The sequence below is a fragment of the Geotrypetes seraphini genome, chromosome 3 (assembly GCF_902459505.1).
Source record: "Geotrypetes seraphini chromosome 3, aGeoSer1.1, whole genome shotgun sequence".
Taxonomy (NCBI): Eukaryota; Metazoa; Chordata; class Amphibia; order Gymnophiona; family Dermophiidae; genus Geotrypetes; species Geotrypetes seraphini.
In genome coordinates, this window is record NC_047086.1 from 268,579,629 (window position 1) to 268,603,362 (window position 23,734).

General features: G+C 43.4%; 1 protein-coding gene across 1 annotated transcript in view; it reads right to left on the reverse strand.

Annotated features, from left to right (window-relative positions):
- Positions 1–23,734, reverse strand: part of PCNX2 (pecanex 2) — a 1,104,481-nt gene that overhangs the window by 658,651 nt on the left and 422,096 nt on the right. The window contains 1 exon segment of the mRNA XM_033937641.1: positions 633–743. Coding sequence (XP_033793532.1) covers positions 633–743 — 111 coding nt within the window.

The following is a 23,734-nucleotide window of genomic DNA, read 5'->3' on the forward strand; positions in this document are numbered from 1 at the left end:
ATGCATAATTCAAAGCACTTTGCTTTTGTTCTCGAATTAGGGAGGCAGGGAAGGGGGGAAAATTTTTTTGCAGTATGCTTTGTTTGCTTGTTAGTGCTGTCTATGACGTTAATTGTATGTATATATTTAATGCACTGTTCTCAAATTGAAAATTAATAAAGATTTATTTAAAAAAAAACACCAAAAAACAGGGCATCTATGTGAAATGTAGAAAATGTGCCTATTGTATGTCTACTGATCAACATATAAGCATGAAGTAAATATTTTTTAAACGCTGGCTAAAGCATTTATATATAACCCAGATATTCATTACCAGTACCTGAACTGGGGCTGATGCTGAATATCAGTACAACAGCAAATTCCATCCCAGTACAATGAAAGTAATTCTATTGTGCTAAAATTTATGCACCAAATACTCACATAAATGATAGAATAATGGTATATATGGGTTGACGTGTGTAAATACATGTATACCCAATAAAATTCATAGTGACCAATATTCTGAGCAATTTAAGTGGACTGCAAAATGCTACACATTTCAAATACATTTCAATTGATAACAATATTTAATGTATAATGTTTTCTGTACAAGAATAGTATGACATGCAGATAGTAAGATCTAAGCTACTTACCTGAGCCACCAAAAATCAGCATGTCTATTTGTTCTAGCAGATAAATACAGAAGGTGTTGATTTGAGGGAAGAGGCCAAGAAGGGAAATGGCAGGAAAGCAACATATAAACACTGAAATTAGAAAACAGCAAAATCCGTTAGACCTTTCTAGGGTCTCACTATGCATGCTAGTAACTAATGTGCATTAAGGGAATAATGTACAATATTTGCCTCTTAAGGTGGGTTAAATAGCAAAATAGTATATTATTTTAATAACTAGTGTTTTAGCCTGTTACATTAACGGGTGCTAGGTACCCTTTCCTATGTCCTTAGTGCCCCCTTCTATGTCCTTAGTGCCCCCAGTGTCTCTTTCCCATGTCCTTGGTGCCCCCCTTGCCTTGGTCCTGTGTACTTAGTGCCCCCAATGCCTCCTTCCATGTCCTTAGTGCCCCCATTGCCTCCTATGTCCTTAGTGCCCTCAGTTCCCCTTCCTATGTCCTTAGTGCCCCCAGTGCCTCCTTCATATGTCCCCCTCACTATCTTCCAGAATTTGTCCCCAAAGCCAGCCTGTCTGCCTCCCTCCCTCCCATCCCCCTGTGCAGTAGAACCCTTGAGCAGCATCTTTCCATTTCTACCCCCATCCCCCCATACAGTAGAATCTGGCATTTTTCTATCCCTCCCTCCCTCCCATCCCCCTGTGCAGTAGAACCCTTATTTTCCCGCCCGCCACTTCTGCAGACGTGCAGGCCAGGTCAGCAAACTGATCTAGGCCCTGTGTACAGATCTAGGCCCTGTGTGCAGATCTAGGCCCTGAGTAAGAATTATAAGCCCCTGTGAAAGAATTATGAATTATTCCCATTCCCTCTCCCTTCTTGCCATGCAGCCAAAGTAAAGGAAAATGCTAGCATCTTGTCACAAGACCCTTGTCACCTATTAACCTGACACAGGTTTACCCCTATCCCTTATATGGGCAACAATCAGACTTTGCCTAGGTGCAGGCCCTGAGCTTAAGGCTAATCAAGAGAGTTTAAGAAGCATGCATTATAACCTTTGGACTGTCACATGCTTATCTTATTTGAGCTATCCTTATTTGGAAAGGACATCAGCTGACAGGCTTTGCACAGGCTTTACATATGTGCAAAGACTCAAGCTCTGTCCACGTGTTAATCAGGCCCTTGTCTAAGTGCTGAGTTGGAGGATGATCAAGAGGTAAAAGCACGAGGTAAAGGGAGGGTGATCACAATGTATAAGCATGTATCTTTCTTTGTATCCACTAATGTAAAAGCATGTACCTTTGTACTCGCCAATCATGAGATGTGTAAACGAGGGAGTTACTATGATGTCATTAGCTTAGAAGCATAATATAAAGGGACTCAGAGCTAGCCCCTAGCAGCGCCTCCTTCCCAACTCTTAGACTGCGTGTGTGTGTTTCCTGTGAGGTATTCCTACAATGGCGCCAGGAAACAGGGACCTTCGCCGACCCTTGCCCTGCTTGCTCTGTCTGACGATTAGACTTGGTGCACCTCATTCTTCAAGATCCCTTCAAGTAAGTATGGGCAATTCCCTGTCAGATTTACAGCATGCTCATGTGAAAGAATTGACAAGAGATAGGAGAGCACTGATCCCAGTATTCAGAAAAGGGATTATTGGCTTAGAAGTCAGGAAAGTTTTGTATGCTGAGCCTATGGCCTCGGCAGCCATATTAATGTTATGGCCTCAGTGTGAGTATGCCTTGGAAATGGTAGGGACAGAGGCGCACTCCAAGGTGGCAACCTTATCTTTGGGACATTGCTGAAACAAGGCTGCCCTGTGAACTTCTAAAAGCTAAGTTACTCACCATTTCATATTCTGCTCTTTTCACTGGTTTTCAGCATTATATCTGCTTAATTTCTCTTCTCCTCCCTGTTTCTTACTAAAAAAAAATATAAAAAAGCACAAAAAAATCCTTCTCTTTCCTCTGTTAAATCTTATTTCCTCTTCCTGCAGTTTTGTTTAAAATACTGTGTTTTAGGTGGTATAGAGCCTATATTTCTGGTGCCTGTGGCTCAGGGCGACTAAAGTAGGGAAAATCCTGTTATAAATCCTGTGTTTTAGGGTAGCACTGATAGAACCTGCAGTTTTGTTTAAAATACTGTGTTTTAGGTGGTATAGAGCCTATATTTCTGGTGTCTGTGGCTCAGGGTGACTAAAGTAGGGAAAATCTGTTATAAATCCTGTGTTTTAGGGTAGCACTGATAGAACCTGCAGTTTTGTTTAAAATACTGTGTTTTAGGTGGTATAGAGCCTATATTTCTGGTGCCTGTGGCTCAGGGTGACTAAAGTAGGGAAAATCCTGTTATAAATCCTGTGTTTTAGGGTAGCACTGATAGAACCTGCATTTTTGTTTAAAATACTGTGTTTTAGGTGGTATAGAGCCTATATTTCTGTCTTACCAGTATTCAGCCATTGTTTTCTGCTGATTAGGTGGAGAAGGGAGGGGTTCTGTTTTACTTCTAAGGTTAATTGCATTATCTTTGGGACATTGCTGAAACAAGGCTGCCCTGTGAACTTCTAAAAGCTAAGTTACTCACCATTTCATATTCTGCTCTTTTCACTGGTTTTCAGCATTATATCTGCTTAATTTCTCTTCTCCTCCCTGTTTCTTACTAAAAAAAAATATAAAAAAGCACAAAAAATCCTTCTCTTTCCTCTGTTAAATCTTATTTCCTCTTCCTGCAGTTTTGTTTAAAATACTGTGTTTTAGGTGGTATAGAGCCTATATTTCTGGTGCCTGTGGCTCAGGGTGACTAAAGTAGGGAAAATCCTGTTATAAATCCTGTGTTTTAGGGTAGCACTGATAGAACCTGCAGTTTTGTTTAAAATACTGTGTTTTAGGTGATATAGAGCCTATATTTCTGGTGTCTGTGGCTCAGGGTGACTAAAGTAGGGAAAATCTGTTATAAATCCTGTGTTTTAGGGTAGCACTGATAGAACCTGCAGTTTTGTTTAAAATACTGTGTTTTAGGTGGTATAGAGCCTATATTTCTGGTGTCTGTGGCTCAGGGTGACTAAAGTAGGGAAAATCTGTTATAAATCCTGTGTTTTAGGGTAGCACTGATAGAACCTGCAGTTTTGTTTAAAATACTGTGTTTTAGGTGGTATAGAGCCTATATTTCTGTCTTACCAGTATTCAGCCATTGTTTTCTGCTGATTAGGTGGAGAAGGGAGGGGTTCTGTTTTACTTCTAAGGTTAATTGCATTATCTTTGGGACATTGCTGAAACAAGGCTGCCCTGTGAACTTCTAAAAGCTAAGTTACTCACCATTTCATATTCTGCTCTTTTCACTGGTTTTCAGCATTATATCTGCTTAATTTCTCTTCTCCTCCCTGTTTCTTACTAAAAAAAAATATAAAAAAGCACAAAAAAATCCTTCTCTTTCCTCTGTTAAATCTTATTTCTTCTTCCTGCAGTTTTGTTTAAAATACTGTGTTTTAGGTGGTATAGAGCCTATATTTCTGCCTTACTAGTAGTCTTACTTATAGTCCCACCAACCCCAGGGACCACTATTCATATATAGAGACCCATATAATCAGGACTTCACAACCAATCAAGATGACCTTTATTCTATGCAATCACTGTGGTGCTTTAATTCCAAGACATACTATTTGGAGGCTTAAGGCTTGCCCCATCTGTCTTCAACTTGCCAGTATTAAGGAGGAGCTCTTTAAATTTAAACAGGAATTGAATACAATTAAAGCAGCTTCCATCACTCCACAAAATCATACCAACTTACCACCTCTACCTCAAAGAATAAAACAGCCCAGGAATAAATGGGTCACAGTAGGCTCAGGAAGACTGCGACATGTAACACAGAAACATCCACCTTCACTAATATTACCTCTACAGAATTCCTTCGCTCCACTAGTGCACTGCGATACTCAGGAAAACAGAAGGGAGGTGGGACTGGAACCAATGAAGGAAACTCAAGAGAACAAGAGCACCCTAAGTACAAATAAAAAAGCCAAAAACAGAAAACTATTACTGTTGGGGGATTCCATCATCAGAGGCATTAACCTTGGAACACAGGGCGAGGAGTCCAAAATAGTGAAATGTCTTCCAGGATCCTCAGCTACCAGGAGTTCCAGGCAAATACTAACTATAATTAAGGAAGAAACTAAGGATTTTAACACTGATGTTGTTATCCATCTGGGAACAAATGACCTGGCCAACAACTCCACACTTGCAGCACAGAAAGCTTTTCAGGAGCTTGGTGAGGGCGTGAAACCTTTTGTAAAGACTTTAGCTTTTTCTGAAATACTGCCTGCATATGGAAAAGGAGAGCAAAGAATGAAAAACACAGAGGACTTTAATAGATGGCTCAGAGCCTGGTGTCATCAAGAAGGCTTCAGGTACATAGGAGGATGGGGAAATACATGGAAGGACAAGAAGCTATATTGCACTGATGGGCTACATATTACTACAGCAGGAAAAAGAAACCTTGCAGAGAAATTTAGACAATATTTTTCCAGGCATTTAAACTAGAAGGTGGGGGTGGTGTATGTACGAAGGACAATTATAGAGACCACCCCCGGCAAAAGAAAAGATGTGATAGTAGTAAAGGCTGCAACATAAGCAATATCAGCAACTCATTTCTTAGTATTGCAACGGAAAGTGAAACGACACAAAAATCCATACGAAAAAGGAGATTATTGCTGAAAAATAGCTGGAAAGCGATGACCACAAATGCTCGCAGTCTAAGCAACAAAGTTCATGATCTGCAAGCCCTGATGTTAGAGGCAGATCTAGACATTGTTGCTATCACAGAGACATGGTTCAGTGAATCACATGGATGGGATGCAAACATACCGGGATATAATCTTTTTAGGAAGGACAGAGATGGTCATAAAGGTGGAGGAGTAGCTCTCTATGTAAAGATCAATATCCAAGCGACCGAAATGCAAGGGACCTGGGGAGAGGAAGAAGCGATATGGATTGCTCTGAAAAGAGAAGATGGAACTTCTATCTACGTGGGTGTAGTCTACAGACCTCCGACTCAATCGCAGCAAATTGATAAGGATCTGATTGTGGATATCCAAAAGTTTGGAAGGAAAGAGGAGGTTCTGCTGTTGGGAGATTTCAACCTGCCGGATGCGGACTGGAATGTTCCGTCTGCGGAATCGGAAAGAAGTAGGGAGATTGTGGATGCCTTTCAAGAGGCTCTGCTCAGACAAATGGTGACGGAACCCACAAGGGAAAAAGCGATATTGGATCTGGTCCTCACAAATGGAGAGAGTATCTCTAATGTTCGAGTGGGTGCTCACCTGGGTAGTAGCGATCATCAAACGGTTTGGTTTGATATAACGGCTAAAGTGGAGAGCGGCCGCACGATACTTAAAGTCCTAGATTTCAAACGTACGGACTTTAATGCAATGGGAAAGTACCTGAAGAAAGAGCTGTTAGGATGGGAGGACATAAGAGAAGTGGAAAGACAGTGGTCTAAGCTGAAAGGAGTGATAAAAATGGCTACGGACCTTTATGTGAAGAAAATCAATAAAAACAAAAGAAAAAGGAAGCCGATATGGTTCTCCAACCTAGTGGCTGAGAAAATAAAGGCGAAAGAGTTGGCGTTCATGAAATATAAAAAAACCCAAGAAGAGGAGAGCAGAAAAGACTACAGGGTGAAACTGAAAGAAGCCAAGAGAGAGATACGTTTGGCGAAGGCACAGGCGGAAGAACAAATGGCTAAAAATGTAAAAAAGGGAGATAAAAATTTTTTCAGATATATTAGTGAAAGGAGGAAGATAAAAAATGGAATTGCTAGGCTAAAAGATGCTGGGAACAAATATGTGGAGAGTGATGAGGAGAAAGCAAATGTGCTAAACAAATACTTCTGTTCTGTGTTCACAGAAGAAAATCCTGGAGAAGGACCGAGATTGTCCGGCAAAGTTACACGAGAAAATGGAGTAGATTTTGCGCCGTTCACGGAGGAGGGTGTTTATGAGCAACTTGAAAAACTGAAGGTGGACAAAGCGATGGGACCAGACGGGATCCATCCCAGGATACTAAGGGAACTCAGAGAGGTTCTGGCGAGTCCTATTAAAGACTTGTTCAACAAATCTCTGGAGACGGGAGTGATTCCTGGGGATTGGAGGAGAGCGGATGTGGTCCCTATTCATAAAAGTGGTCACAGGGATGAAGCAGGAAACTACAGGCCGGTGAGCCTCACTTCAGTTGTTGGAAAAATAATGGAAGTGTTGCTGAAAGAAAGGATAGTGTATTTCCTAGAATCTAATGGGTTACAGGATCCGAGGCAACATGGCTTTACAAAAGGTAAATCGTGCCAAACGAACCTGATTGAATTTTTTGATTGGGTGACCAGAGAGCTGGATCGAGGACATATGCTAGATGTAATTTACTTGGATTTCAGCAAAGCCTTTGATACAGTTTCTCATAGGAGGCTGTTGAACAAACTTGAAGGGCTGAAGTTAGGACCCAAAGTGGTGAACTGGGTCAGAAACTGGCTGTCGGACAGACGCCAGAGGGTGGTGGTTAATGGAAGTCGCTCGAAGGAAGGAAAGGTGACTAGTGGAGTCCCTCAGGGTTCGGTGCTGGGGCCAATCCTGTTCAATATGTATGTAAGTGACATTGCTGAAGGGTTAGAAGGAAAAGTGTGCCTTTTTGCAGATGATACCAAGATTTGTAACAGAGTAGACACCGAAGAGGGAGTGGAAAATATGAAAAAGGATCTGCAAAAGTTAGAGGAATGGTCTAATGCCTGGCAACTAAAATTCAATGCAAAGAAATGCAGAGTAATGCATTTGGGGATTAATAATAGGAAGGAACCGTATATGCTGGGAGGAGAGAAGCTGATATGCACGGACGGGGAGAGGGACCTTGGGGTGATAGTGTCCGAAGATCTAAAGGCGAAAAAACAGTGTGACAAGGCAGTGGCTGCTGCCAGAAGGATTCTGGGCTGTATAAAGAGAGGCGTAGTCAGTAGAAGAAAGAAGGTGTTGATGCCCCTGTACAGGTCATTGGTGAGGCCCCACTTGGAGTATTGTGTTCAGTTTTGGAGACCGTATCTGGCGAAAGACGTAAGAAGACTTGAGGCGGTCCAGAGGAGGGCGACGAAAATGATAATAATAATAATAATAATAACTTTATTTTTTTATACCGCAATACCACAAAACAGTTCAGAGCGGTTTACAGGATAAGAGACTGTACATTTACAGCGAAGTTACAGCTTAGTTATAGCAAAGTTACATCGAGGTTACAGCGTATCGAAAAACAGTTCAGAGCGATTTAAACAATGTAGGTGCGGAGAATTGGTTAACAATTATATGGCATAAACCAGTGACAATTACAAAAGGATCCAAAAATTGTTGCATGGGGAGAGGGGAAGGGTAGGGAGGGAGGCAAGGGATTATTAGTTTGGTCGGGGGGACGGGGGTTAGAGGAATTTATCAAAGAGGTATGTTTTTAGCGATTTCCTGAAGGATTGGTACGTTGGGGCAAGAGAGATGAGAGTGGACAGGCAGTCATTCCATTTGCCAGCTTGGAATGAGAGGGTTTTATCGAAGAATCTTTTGTGGATGCATCCTTTTGGGGAGGGGTAGGCAAACAGGTGTGCATTGCGTGTACGGTTAGAGCCTGGGAAGGTGAAGTGGCGTGAAAGATATATCGGGGCTGAGCCAGTTAGGGTTTTGAAGCAGAGGCAGGCGAATTTGAAGATGATCCTTGCTTCGAACGGTAGCCAGTGAAGTTTCTTGTAGAAAGGGCTGATGTGGTCTGATTTTTTGAGCCCGTAGATGAGGCGGACTGCGGTATTCTGAATAAGTCGTAGTCGTTTAATGGTTTTCTTGTAGGAGCCCAGATATATGATATTGCAGTAATCCAGGGAGTTTAGAATTAGGGATTGGACCAGCAATCTGAAGGTGGGAAAATCAAAGTAATGTTTGATGGAGCGGAGTTTCCACAGGGTGGAAAAACATTTTTTGACCTGGGTGTTAGTGTGTTGTTCTAAAGTGAGGCATCGGTCCAAGATGACTCCGAGGATTTTTATAGTAGCGTTGATTGGATATGTTATGCCATTAAGATGCAGGGTGGTGGATGTTAGTTTGTGGTTGGGACTTGCAAGGAAGAACTTGGTTTTTTCTGGGTTTAGTTTCAGTTTGAAGCGAGTGGTCCAGTTTTCTACCATGGTGAGGACAGTTGAGATGAATTGTTCTGTCTCATTTGACAGTGAGGTGATGGGTATGATGATTGTAATGTCATCCGCGTATATATAGGATTTCAGGTTATGGTTCGATAGCATGTGTCCCAGTGATGCCATGTAGATATTGAATAGTGACGGGGATAGGGGGGAGCCCTGGGGGACTCCGCAGGGGTTGCTCCATGTGTGGGAGAAGGTTCCGTCATTATGGACTTGGTAGGTTCGGTTTTTTAGGAAGCCTGTGAGCCAGGTTAGTACTTGTCCGGCGATGCCTATGGAGTCGAGGCAGTTAATCAGAATGTCATGGTCTACTAGGTCGAAGGCACTGCTGAGGTCAAACTGTAGTAGCAGTGCGCTGTTTCCCAGTGAGAATAGTTGGAGGAGATGATTGGTTAGTGAGGCTAGAACGGTTTCCGTACTGTAATTGGTGCGGAATCCAGATTGGGATTCGTGGAGGATGTTAAATTTCTCTAGGTATGATGTGAGGTAGTGATTGACCAGTCCTTCCATGATTTTTTGGAAGAGGGGAATATTGGCGATGGGTCTGTAGTTGGAGATTACAGAGGGAGATTCTTTGGGGTTTTTAATTATTGGAGATACGAGGATGTGTCCAAGTTCCAGTGGGAAGTGGCCGGTTGTCATGCACAAGGTTATCCAGTTGAAGAGTTCCGCTTTGAAGGGGAGGGGGGCAGTTTTCATGATGGTTGGAGGGCAGTTATCTAGTAGGCAGTTGGATTTGGAATATTTTGAGTATAGCTTGAGAAATAGGTTCCAGTCTGGGTTATTGAAGTGGGACCAGGTCATGTCTGCTGGTGAGCCCTCCTTTTCTGGAGAGGGTGGTTGGATATGTGGGTAAGTGCTGGTTGTTGTGAGCGTTGTTTTCAAGTTGAGAATTTTGTTGGCGAAGTAGTCAGCTAGGCTTGTTGGGGAGGGTGGTAGTTCAGTGGGGGAGCTTTTATGTGGGACGGTGTCCATTAAGGAGTTAACTATTCTGAAGAGTTTATTAGTGTTTAGGGATGGGGTGTTGATAAGTTGGGAGTAGTGCTTGTGTCGTTTTTCTTTAATCATTTTTTTGTATTCTGTGACTTTAATTCGCCATGAGTGTCTATCTGTGTTTGTGCCTGTTTTGCACCAGGTTCTTTCCAGTTTGCGTACTTCATGTTTGAGGGCAAGAAGATCTGCATCGAACCATTTAGCTGAGGAGCGGTGTTTTTTCTTGTAAAGTTTCAGTGGAGCAATGTCGTTTAGGGTCTTATTGCTGAAATTGTTCCAGTCTGAGATGAAGTTAGGGTCAGGATCTAGGATGGATGTTGGGTTGTAGTGGGACCAAAATTCTTCTGGGTTGAGTTGGCCTCTAGACCATTTTGTTTTTTCTTTGTGGGTAGTTTTTGGTTGTTTTTTGGTTTGTTTTATTAGCCAGTGTAATTTGAAATTGCAGCGAAGGTGATCAGACCAGGGGGTGGTGGACCAATTTTCTTCTTTAAGGTTGATGCTGGGGGTTGAAGTGGTGTTGGGGAGGAAGGAGATCAGATCTAGGTGATGGCCTTTGTCATGGGTTTTTGTAGGGGGTGATTTAGAGAAACCTAGGGAGGTTAGGAAGGAGAGGAGATCGGCCACGTTGGAATTCTCTTCCTGTTCAAGGTGTAGATTGACGTCCCCTGCAAGGAGGTTGTGGGTGCCTGCGACGGAATTTGTGAGGAGGTATTCATAGAAATCTTCTTTGGCTAGGTTCCATTTGCTGGGGGGGGAGTAAAATAGTGTAATAGTTAGATTGTCTTTGCAGTCGGCTTTGGAGATTTTGCAGGAGAGTATTTCCAGAGCGTTGGTCAGTTTAGAATCGAGGATTTGGAACTGGAAGTGGTCGCGGAGGATTATTGCTAGGCCGCCACCTCTTCTAAAGTTTCTTGATAATGGAATGATTTTGTAGTTTGGAGGGAGTAGGTCTTTGATGATGGGGTCTTGGTCGGAAATTAGCCATGTTTCGGTAAGGAGTAGGATATCGAGGTGGGTTTCTTCTAGCCAATCTTTGATCAGTTGGGCTTTGTTTCTAGCTGAGCGAATGTTCAGATAGGCACCCAAAATTGTTTGGTGTTCCGAGGGAGTGATGGGCTGAGTACTTGGTAGATATTTTAGGAGTCTATTTCTTTTTTGTGTTGGTCTGGAGGAGTGTCGGGTGGAGTTGATTACGGTGATTGGGAATGGGCCTGATTCCTTGTAGTCATGGAGGATATTGGAGGGGGGAAGTGGTCTAATTGGTTTGATGGCTCTGTTCCAAGTAAGGTAGGTGGGGATGGGTTCAAATGCTAAGGTTCTGGTGATCCAATTTCTTGTGCTGAGTAGATAGAGGAGGAGGAGAGTAAGCAGTTTTTTTGTGAAATTAGGCATGTTGGGCCTTGCAGAAGTTTGATAGAGAGTGATGAAGGGTTGAGTGGGGATTGGAGGGAGAGATTGATGGGGCTGGGGTGAATTGAGGTAGATGTAAAGGTGATTCTGCAGTAGTTGATAGGAGAGTGTCAGAGGTAGATGGGTCTAGCTGATGAAGTATGCAGTTAGGGTATGCGGTTGGGAAGCTGAAGTCATGCAGGGGGGAAGAGTGATTGTTCAAGTGTGCAGAAAGGTGAGGAAGTAGTCATGCACATACTTAGCTGCTGCTAGGCCAGTCTGGAATATCCCGGTCAGATTGGACTATTTGGAAGCAGTCGTGGGCACGAGGTTGGCTGATCCGGTTTTGAAGAGTCAGATCTGGAGAGTTGGGAGAGGTTGGTGTAGGGTGGAGAGGTGGATTTGGGCTCCACTTAGTCGCTTCACGAAGGCGCGTGCTAAGGCGCAAGGCACGCGCCTTTGCCGTGCGCCTTCGCCGGCGCGCCGAACGGCCGCGCGCCGTTTAGGGCAGTCTTTTTTAGAAGTCCCGGCAAGGTTGTTTGGGGGGCGGAGCAAGCTCAGACGCCCAGCCCAGCAGTGAGATTATTAGATTCGGGCGAGGCAGGAGGAGACGATGTCGGCGGGCCCTACTCAGGAGCAGGGCAGGCGGTCTCGGCGGGTGCGAGGAGGGGCAGCAGCCGCTGCTAAAAATGGCTCCACGCGCCGATTAGGCAGTCTTTTTTAGAAGTCCCGGCAAGGTTGTTTGGGGGGCGGAGCAAGCTCAGACGCCCAGCCCAGCAGTGAGATTATTAGATTCGGGCGAGGCAGGAGGAGACGATGTCGGCGGGCCCTACTCAGGAGCAGGGCAGGCGGTCTCGGCGGGTGCGAGGAGGGGCAGCAGCCGCTGCTAAAAATGGCTCCACGCGCCGATTAGGCAGTCTTTTTTAGAAGTCCCGGCAAGGTTGTTTGGGGGGCGGAGCAAGCTCAGACGCCCAGCCCAGCAGTGAGATTATTAGATTCGGGCGAGGCAGGAGGAGACGATGTCGGCGGGCCCTACTCAGGAGCAGGGCAGGCGGTCTCGGCGGGTGCGAGGAGGGGCAGCAGCCGCTGCTAAAAATGGCTCCACGCGCCGATTAGGCAGTCTTTTTTTAGAAGTCCCGGCAAGGTTGTTTGGGGGGCGGAGCAAGCTCAGACGCCCAGCCCAGCAGTGAGATTATTAGATTCGGGCGAGGCAGGAGGAGACGATGTCGGCGGGCCCTACTCAGGAGCAGGGCAGGCGGTCTCGGCGGGTGCGAGGAGGGGCAGCAGCCGCTGCTAAAAATGGCTCCACGCGCCGATTAGGCAGTCTTTTTTAGAAGTCCCGGCAAGGTTGTTTGGGGGGCGGAGCAAGCTCAGACGCCCAGCCCAGCAGTGAGATTATTAGATTCGGGCGAGGCAGGAGGAGACGATGTCGGCGGGCCCTACTCAGGAGCAGGGCAGGCTTGCACCAGAAGACATATGAGAAGAGACTGGAAGCCCTGAATATGTATACCCTAGAGGAAAGGAGAGACAGGGGAGATATGATTCAGACGTTCAAATACTTAAAGGGTATTAACGTAGAACAAAATCTTTTCCAGAGAAAGGAAAATGGTAAAACCAGAGGACATAATTTGAGGTTGAGGGGTGGTAGATTCAGGGGCAATGTTAGGAAATTCTACTTTACGGAGAGGGTGGTGGATGCCTGGAATGCACTCCCGAGAGAGGTGGTGGAGAGTAAAACTGTGACTGAGTTCAAAGAAGCGTGGGATGAACACAGAAGATTTAGAATCAGAAAATAATATTAAAGATTGAACTAGGCCAGTTACTGGGCAGACTTGTACGGTCTGTGTCTGTGTATGGCCGTTTGGAGGAGGATGGGCAGGGGAGGGCTTCAATGGCTGGGAGGGTGTAGATGGGCTGGAGTAAGTCTTAACAGAGATTTCGGCAGTTGGAACCCAAGCACAGTACCGGGTAAAGCTTTGGATTCTCGCCCAGAAATAGCTAAGAAGAAAAAAAAAAAAAAAAAAATTTTAAATTGAATCAGGTTGGGCAGACTGGATGGACCATTCGGGTCTTTATCTGCCGTCATCTACTATGTTACTATGTTACTATGTTACTATGCAACGGTTTCATTAACTGTTCCCCCCACCTGACTATTCTAGTCAGAACACATATCCAAAAATCATACTTCCAGCACAAGTATCCCCAGCTCCTTTACAGGAAAAAAAGGCAGAAACATTAGCGCAACCTTTAAGCGCATGTCAAGCAATGATAAAAAAGGCCAGAGAGGAAGGACCATTAGCAGCAGAGGACACGAAATATTTAATTCAAGCCTCTCCAGTCACATATGCCCAAGATCCTAATGGTCCAGTACAGATAGCTACTTATCAACCATTGTCCTTTTCAATGTTGCGAGAAATCCGTAAATCTATTTCAGACAGGTTTAAAACCAGGACACTTCAAACAAAATTTCAAGGCAAATATTACTAAACTGCCCATATGGAACATAGGACGAACAAAATTTCAAGGCAAATATTACTAAACTGCCCATATGGAACAGAGGATAACCCCCTAATATTGGCAAGCACAAAGCCAACTTGTCAAGTTAAAAATCTGAAATAGTTTCAAGTTTCAAGTTTATTCGGTATTTGATTGATCGCCTATCACAATTACTAAGCGATTTACATATACAAAAAATACATGGTAAAACAATGACAATAATATAGTAAAAATATAAAAAAACATTTAATAACTAGACTAATTACAACAGGAAAACACTGGGATAGGGGGGAAAGAAATACAATTTATACTGAGAAAAGGAGAGACCGTTAAGGATAAAATACAAAAGGAAAGGGGAAACAAAATATTCTTGGAAATAGTATACATAGCTGACTAAAATGAAAAGGAGTTGTAAAGAGCAATTGGCATTTCAATTAAACATTGAAAGCGTCTTTAAAAAGAAAACTCTTAAGTTGGCTTTTGAATTTATCAAGATTTTTCTCCTCCCTTAAATAAAGTGGGAGAGAATTCCATGTTTGTGGTGCTGTAACAGTAAAGATATATTGTCTTCGGGTATTTATAAATTTAAGAGTGGGAATGACCAATAAAAGTTGTTCATTGGAACGTAAAGTTTTTTGAGGGGAGTATGGAATTAATACTTTATAAATAAAAGATGGAGTTTTGTGAAGCAAAGATTTAAAGGTGAGTAAAGATAATTTATATAATATTCGGTGTGCAACTGGAAGTCAATGTGCCTTGTGTAGTAAAGGGGTGACATGATCAAACTTTTTGGCCCCCATAATCAATTTAATAGATGTGTTTTGGATAATCTGTAATCTTCTGATTTCTTTTTGAGCCATTCCTTTGAATAAAGCATTACAGTAGTCAATTTTTGAAATGATCAGTGAATGAATTAGTATGTTTAAAGATTTGGGACAGAGGAATTTTGCGATAGAGCTCACAGTGCAGGCATAGCTTTATATATTCAAGCAGAACAAGAATTGACAAAAAGCACCGAGGATTTAGAAGCTGTGTCTGTGTGTGAGGGCTGCCTGCCTGCCTGAGAGGTTTTTTTTGTGTGTATGTTGCTGATAAGATGGGTCTGAGGAGAAATTAGCAAAGGAGGAGTTCGTCCAAAGCTCTAGAGAGAGAATGGGGATTTTAACCTCTTATCTTTATAACCTCTTATATTTGTAAATTTGTGACTTGGTTCAGGAAATAACAACAATAAATTATATTTTTTTGTAAATCAGTTGAAATACTGGTGACTAAGATGTGGGGTGCTAATTATCCCTCATAAATTGGAGTCACTGTTAAATTTCTAGATTAACTTTGACACTGTGGCTAGGGTCATTTCTTCCCCAAACTACCTGACCTTTGCACCTCTTATCAAGGTTGTTGACAAGCTTCAGCCCAGGTCTTTTGTTTGCAACTCTCCAGTATTAATAACTTTGAAGATATGAAGGATGTGTCATTCCATAGCATTTGCTCACGCTGGTTAAGCTAATCATTCACTGGATGGCAGGGCTTGCTCAGAGGTTAATTTAAACTTTTTTGACAGGTAATCTCTTTAAGATAGGAACCTTCCACGGTGATATTAATGTTTACATATAAATGAATTTGCAATTTGTTGTATTTCATGTCTTTTATTTTGTGAAAAGAAACATATTTTACAGAAAACCCCCCAGATATGGAATGCCTTCCAAGATACTTGCAATTACGGTACGCTATATCTGTATCATGTTATTATAAGAATTAATAGCCTCCTCAATGAGTGGTCACAAATTAAAATTTGGATATTAATTGTACTTTGGTAATCTGATGGAAGAACGAATTACTGATTCATAAAGAAAAATGCTGGCTTCTGGAACTCTCCAGTGTTTGTAATAAAGAAATGACATCAGACAATTTTACTGCTGCTATTTTTGCACAATTAACATGTAATTCTTTAATGATTGTTATTTGCTTGCTAACCTTTCTTAGCCTTCCTTCACCTTCTGCTGGGGAAGCATGGGAGCAAAAAATGCAATATAACATTTGGGAAATCTTATGAAAATAAATCAACCAATGGGTCCTTTACAGTGTGGCACTCCAAATCCTAACATAATTCCGATAAAAAGGGAGGTTTTAGTAATAGACCTTAAACATTGTTTTTTCACCATTCTTCTATATCCAGATAATAAAGCAAATATCTTAATAGCAGCACCAAAAATAAAAACAGAATGGATTTCTGAATTGACCACACACTTAAAACTTCTCAGCCCCTTATTTCATCTTTTGACTAAACAACCTTCAGATTTGATCTATATAACACCAGACATTCAAAAAGTGTTAGCGATTATTAACCAGCATTTATTAACACAATAGGTTAAGAACATAAGAAGTTGCCTCCGCTGAGACAGACCAGAGGTCCATCTCGCCCAGCGGTCCGCTCCCGCGGCAACCCATCAGGCCTATTGCCTGAGCAGTGGTCCCTGACTATTTCTGTAACCTACCTCTACTCCTATCCCTATAACTTACCTCTACTCCTATCTGTACCCCTCAATCCCTTTGTCCTCTAGGAACCTATCCAAACCTTCTTTGAAGCCCTGTAACGTGCTCCTGCCTATCACAGCCTCCGGAAGCGCGTTCCATGTATCCACCACCCTCTGGGTGAAAAAGAACTTCCTAGCGTTTGTTCTAAACCTGTCCCCTTTCAATTTCTCCGAGTGCCCCCTTGTAATTGTGGTTCCCCATAATCTGAAAAATATGTCCCTGTCTACCTTTTCTATGCCCTTCAGGATCTTGAAGGTTTCTATCATGTCTCCTCTAAGTCTCCGCTTTCCAGGGAGAACAGCCCCAGCTTTTTCAGTCTGTCAGTATATGAGAGGGTTTCCATACCCTTTATCAGTTTAGTTGCTCTGCTCTGGACTCCCTCAAGTACAACCATGTCCTTCTTGAGGTACGGCGACCAGTACCGAACACAGTACTCCAGATGCAGGTGCACCATTGCACGATACAGTGGCAGGATGACTTCCTTCGTCCTGGTCGTGATACCCTTCTTAATGATACCCAACATTTTGTTTGCTTTCCTTGAGGCTGTGGCGTACTGTGCCGATGCCTTCAATTTTGTGTCTACCATCACTCCCAGGTCTCTTTCAAGGTTACTTACCCCTAGCAGTGATCCCCCCATTTTGTAAGTGAACATCGGGTTCTTTTTCCCTACATGCATGACCTTGCATTTCCCTAAGTTGAAGCTCATTTGCCATTTTTTGGCCCACTCTTCCAGTGTCGTTAGATCCCTTTGGAGATCTTCGCAGTCTTCCGTGGTTTCGACCCTGCTGTATAGTTTGGTGTCATCCGCAAATTTAATGACCTCACATTTTGTTCCTGCCTCCAGGTCGTTAATAAATATATTGAACAGGAGCGGTCCTAGCACAGACCCCTGCGGAACTCCGCTCGTGACCCATTGCCAGTTCGAGTAATGGCCCTTTACTCCAACCCTCTGTTTCCTGTCTGCCAGCCAGATTTTGATCCATCGGTAGACCTCCCCTTGCACCCCATGGTTCCATAGCTTCTTTAGCAGTCGTTCGTGTGGTACCTAGTCGAAGGCTTTTTGGAAGTCAAGGTAAGTGATGTCTATGGATTCCCCTTTATCCACCTGGCTGTTTACCCCCTCAAAGAAATACAATAAGTTTGTGAGGCATGAGCTATCCTTGCAGAAGCCATGCTGACTCAACTTTAGCTGTCCATTGTTTTCGATGTGTTCACAGATGCTGTCCTTGATCAGTGCTTCCATCATCTTTCCCGGGACCAAGGTCAAGCTCACCGGCCTGTAGTTTCCTGGGTCACCCCTTGAACCCTTCTTGAAGATGGGCGTGACATTTGCTATTTTCTAGTCCTCCGGGATCTCTCCAGTTTTTAAGGATAGGTTGCATATTTGTCGAAGTGGCTCTGCTATTTCGTTCCTTAGTTCCTTGAGTACCCTTGGGTGAATGCTGTCTGGACCTGGCGATTTGTCGCTCTTTAGCCTGTCTATCTGCCTGAGGACATCCTCTTGGCTTACCTCTAGTTGGACCAGCTTATCATCCTGATCTCCATTTACGCTCTCCTCGGGTTCCGGAATGTTGGATGTGTCCTCCCTCATGAAGACTGACGTGAAGAACTCATTTAACTTGTCTGCTCTCTCTTTTTCCTTCTTTACCACTCCCTTTCTGTCTCCATCATCCAAGGGCCCCACTTCCTCCCTTGCTGGTTGCTTCCCCTTTACGTACCTGAAGAATGATTTGAAGTTTGTTGCTTCCCCCACCAGTCTCTCCTCATATTCTCTTTTTGCTTTCCTAACCACTCAGTAACACTTCCTTTGATGCTCTTTGTGCTCCTTTAGGTTGGCCTTTGTTTGGTCCTTTTTCCATTTTTTGAACGATGCTTTCTCGTCACTTATCGCCTTTTTCACTGCATTTGTTATCCACACTGGGTTTTTTGCTCGATTTTTTTTTGCACCCTTTCCTGAACCTGGGGACGCACATGTTCTGTGCTTCGTTCACCATACCCTTGAGTAGGGTCCAGGCTTTTTCTACGGACTCCATCTTCCTTGCGTTGCCGTTGAGTTTCTTTCCCACCATTTTCCTCATGGCATCATAATTCCCTTTTTTAAAATTGAGTGCTGTCGTTGTGGTTCTTTTTACCTTTGATGATCCAATTTCTAGCTTGCACTGGATCATGTTGTGATCGCTGTTTCCTAGTGGGGCTAGTACCGCCACCTCCTTAGCGGGTCCCCCTAGTCTGTTGAGGATTAAGTCAAGAGTGGCATCTCCCCGTGTTGGTTCCATGACCAGCTGTTCCATGAAACAGTCCCTCGTGGCCTCCAGGAATTTGGTCTCTCTCGTGCAGTTTGAGTGTCCGATACTCCAGTCTATCCCAGGGTAGTTGAAGCCCCCATCACCATCACACTTCCGCTTTTGCATAGCTGCCTCAGTTCAGCCTCCAGGTCCTGGTCGATTTCTTCCAGTTGTCCAGGTGGGCGATAGTATAGACCCAATTTTATGCCTTTTCCAATTCCTTCTGGTAGATTAACCCAAGTGATTCCAAGCCATCCGCCCTTACTGTTGTTTCCATCCTGGTTGAGGGTATGGAGTATTTTATATATAACGCTATTCCTCCACCCTTCTTGTGTGTCCTGTCTCTCCTGTAGAGTTTGTACCCTGGTATGGCCACATCCCATTTATTGTCATCAGTCCACCACGTTTCTGTGACTCCAATTATGTCTAGGTCCTTCTTACTGGCTATGACTTCCAGCTCTCCCATTTTGGCCCTTAGGCTCCTAGCATTAGTGTATAGGCAATGTAAGTCCCGGTTGTTTGCCTTCCCTGCTGGTTTTCCTCGTGGTTTGGTGCTCCTGCTGACTCCCTCATGGGTTGCCAGTCCCCGAGCCTCGTCTCGGTCATCCTCCTCCTGCAGTTCATAGGATTCAGGATAATATAGCACTTTCCTTATTAATCCTCCCGCAGAAACGCCAACCTATTGTGGTTTTAGGTCAGCTAACCCCAGATAATCAGTTACATATAGTGGAATGGATATATTTACCACATACACCCCCTAAGAATATCAGCTCTCCTCAATCCATGCATAGTTCTCTTATAAGTAAAGCAAGAAATCGAGCCTTAGCCATTCTGGGACTGGATCTGATATCTATCACCTTTCCCATTTCGTAAGAGCAATGGGAATTTCTTTTTAAATATAATGAGGAATTGCAAAATTACATTAACAAATTACATTGGTCATATTTGTCCTCATTATCCTTAAGATAAATGCTTAATTCTAATGGCAGCAGGCATTTTGGAATTTCATTCTGCACTAAGCTTAACACCTATAATTGACGCGCTCACTGTCTATACAGACGGAAGCAAAACCCGCGGAGTCGTGCACTGGATCCAAGAAAATGCTTCTCGGGTCTTATTCACTCCCCCGCAACAATCCGCTCAGCGCTCAGATGTAGCCGCTGTTATTCTTGCGCTGCAAACCTTTTCCCACTGTCCATTGAACCTGATCACAGGCAGTCTGTACGTTCGTAATTTAGTCTACCAGCTTCCTGGTGCCCACGTCACCCCGTCAATTGATGACAACTCACTATCCTTGTTTCTTGAATTACGCCCATTATTGTCAACACGTAAACGCTTTCTTAGAGTGGTTCACATTCGTAGCCATCAAAATCTTCCTGGAGTCATTTCTATAGGAGATAATATTGCAGACGCTGCACAATTTACCACTTCCATTGACAGTCATGCATTCTTCCACCAAAATGCCAAAGCCCTGGTGAAGATGTTAAATATTCCTTTAAATCAAGCTACACCTATAGTTCAATCTTGCCCACAAATGCTCACAGCTGCATTCGGCGGCTAAGTATGGGGTAATCCCCAGGGGACTTACAGTAAATCATGTGTGGCACATGGCTATCACACAATATCCACCTTTCGGGAAATGAAAATATCTGCACGTTACTATTAACACCTATTCTGGTTATCTTTGGGCAACATCACAAACAGAAGAAACAACGAATCAAGTAATTCATCATATGTTACAATGCATTGCTGTTATGGGAAAGCCAAAAACTTTAAAAAACAGACAATGGTACTGCATATTCTTCCAATGCTTTTTCTGAGTTTTAAGTACAATGGAATATCCTGCTGATTCACAGTTTCCCTTATAATTCTACAGGACAAGCCATTATGAAATGTGCCAACCGTATATTAAAATCTTATTTATTAAAACAGAAACCAGTGAAATATGCTGTTCCTAATTTGAGACAGGTTCAAATGTCTTTATCCATTGTTTTGTTCACTATTAACCATTTGAACTATTTTTTAGAGTACTGTCTCCTAATCCTGTCTGGCATGCACCTGCTCCTTTAATAACCTGGGGAAAGGGTTATGCCACTGTCTCAATTCCTACATGTCCGGCCTGCATGAACAGAAACTACAGAAGAAAAGCAAGCAGCTGCAAACACCAGCACAAGAACTACAGAGGAAAATGGTGTGGCATCAACTCCTGCAGAACCTATTCCTGAGTTTGATTCCATCTTAAAGAAAACACAACAAACTCCCACACCATGGCAAGACGACCGGAAAAGAAAGTGTTATTCTAAGACTGATCCTGTGAATTGGGAACACCTTAAAAGGCCTACATTTCTGATGCTTAGGGTCCTTCGTAAATTACAGCCAATGCCACCTAGTGCTGCCGAAGGCTGGCACCACCCCTATTCACGCCCACTGCCAGACTTCGGCATTGCTAGGCACCAGTCAGGTAGGCCATGTAGCAGGGACTTTTTTTAAATGAGTTTTTAATTGGGGTTTAATGGCGCAACCAATTAAGTTAGGTGGCAGTAGGGTGGCTATTAAATGCTGCATTAAGAATCTGGTCCAGGGGACTTAAATTTATATATCCTGTATTTGTGTAAGTTTATCCAGTTTGGATAGAGATGTTCCTTGGGGGTTGGGGTTTGGGTTGGAAATATATGCATATTTTATAAGTTGTGCACATATTTTGCAAATTATACCAGCACATGTGAATATAAGAACATAACATAAGAACATAAGCATTGCCTCTGCCGGGTCAGACCAGGGGTCCATCGTGCCCAGCAGTCTGCTTCTGCGGCGGCCCCCCAGGTCCATGACCTGTAAGTGATCCTTTACCTAAACCTTTTATTCCCTAATTATTTAATATCCTGTATAGTAACCCTCTATCTATACCCTTCAATCCCCTTCTCCTTTAGGAAATCATCCAATCCCTTTTTGAAACCCAATATCCTACTCTGTCCTATCACCTCTTCTAGAAGCGCATTCCAGATGTCTACCACCCTCTGAGTGAAGAAGAACTTCCTAGCATTTGTTCTGAATCTGTCTCCTTTCAATTCTTCTGAATGCCCTCTTGTTTTTGTTGTCCCCACTAGTCTAAAGAATCTGTCCCTCTCCACCTTCCCTATGCCTTTCATGATCTTATGTCTCTATCATGTCCCCTCTAAGTCTCCGCTTTTCCAGGGAAAAGAGCCCTTGCTTCTCTAGACTTTCAGCATATGAAAGGTTTTCTATGCCTTTTATCATCCTTGTTGCTCTTCTCTGGACCCTCTCGAGTACTGCCATATCCTTCTTAAGGTACGGCGACCAGTATTGGACGCAGTACTCCAGATGCGGGCACACCATCGCCCGATATAGTGACAGGATAACTTCCTTCCTTCTGGTCGTGATACCTTTTTTGATAATGCCCAACATTCTGTTCGCCTTCTATAAGGCCGCTGCGCATTGTGCTGCGGCTTCATTGTTATATGCACTAATACCACCAAGTCCTTTTCTAGGTTGCCTTCCCCTAGTACCATCCCTCCCATCGTATACATTGGGTTCCCTTTCCCTATGTGTAAGACTTTACATTTCTCTACATTGAAGCTCATCTGCCATTTTTTTGCCCACTCACTCAGTTTGTTCAGGTCTCTTTGTAGTTCTTTACATTCCTCAACAGTTCTAACCCTACTGGAGAGTTTTGTGTCGTCCGCAAATTTTATATCTTCACACTTTGTCCCTGTTTCCAGATCATTAATGAATATATTGAACAGCAGCAGTCCCAGTACTGACCCCTGTGGGACACCACTCGTCACCCCTTTCCAGTAAGAGTAGTGTCCCTTTACTCCTACCCTCTGTTTCCTGTCCGCCAGCCAATTTTTGATCCATCTGTGCATGTCCCCTTCCACCCCGTGGTTCCACAGTTTCCTTAGTAGGCGCTCTTGGGGTACCTTGTCGAAGGCTTTTTGGAAATCCAGATATACGATGTCTATGGGGTCACTTTTGTCCAATTGTACGCTTATCCACTCAAAGAAGTGCGGTAGGTTCATTTGGCATGATCTTCCTTTATAAAAACCATGCTGGCTTGTTCTCATCAGTTTATTTTTTTCTATATGCTCATTGATACTGTCCTTGATCAATGATTCAGCCATCTTCCCCAGAACTGAGGTCAAGCTCACCGGTCTGTAGTTCCCTGGTCGCCTCTCGATCCTTTTTTGAAGATAGGTGTAACATTCGCTGTCCTCCAGGATTACCCCTGTTTTCAAGGATAGGTTACAAATCTGCTGCAGTAACTCTGCTGTTTCGTCTCTGAGCTCTTTCATTATTCTTGGGTGGATTCCATCTGGGCCCGGAGATTTGTCAGTTTTTAATCTATCTGTTTGAGTACGTCTTCGAGGCTTACCTCCATGCATAATAAGTTTTCCTCTTGATCTCCCTTGAAGATTTTTTCCGATTCTGGCACGTTGGATGTGTCCTCTCTTGTAAAGACCAACGAGAAAAACATGTTTAGTCTTTCTGCCACCTATTTTTCCTCCTTCACCACTCCCTTCCTGTCTCCCTCATCCAGAGGTCCCACCTCCTCCCTCGCCGGCTGCTTTCCTTTCATATATCGGAAGAACAGTTTAAAATTTCATGCTTCCCTGGCTAGTCTCTCTTCATATTCTTTTTTTGCTTTTCTGACCATGTGGTGACATTCTTTTTGATGCTTCCTGTGCTCTTTCCAATTTTCCTCGGTTTTATTCTTTTTCCACTTCCATGGAGAAATTTTCAAAAGGGAATATGCACATACCTTTCCTCTGAATGTTGGTATAGCATATGAGTATATGTATACTTGTTAATAAAATTATCTTCTAAAAGGACACATAGTAACTCATTACCCCATTGAGAAAAACTTTTATAAAGAGCTTCTAAGTACATAAATTACAAGTTTTTAAAGGAAAATTATGTTCCTATTTTTCCTTTGAAAATTACACCACAAAAATTACACGCATGCTAAGATACATACTCTTGAGCATGTGCAACTTTGCATTTTTTATATGAGGCCTACCTTTAATCTTCGGGACCTGGCCACTACTGGACCAGGTCCCCGACGATACTCCAGTGCGGAGGCCAGGGCTCGCGGGATTGGGTGGAAGCCGGGGTTGCACGGAGCAGTAAAGGCAGCAGCTCGGCTGTGCAGCCAGCGCTAGGCATTGCCGGGGTCGGGCATGGACCTTGCGCCGGCCGCTAGTGGAGGCGATTG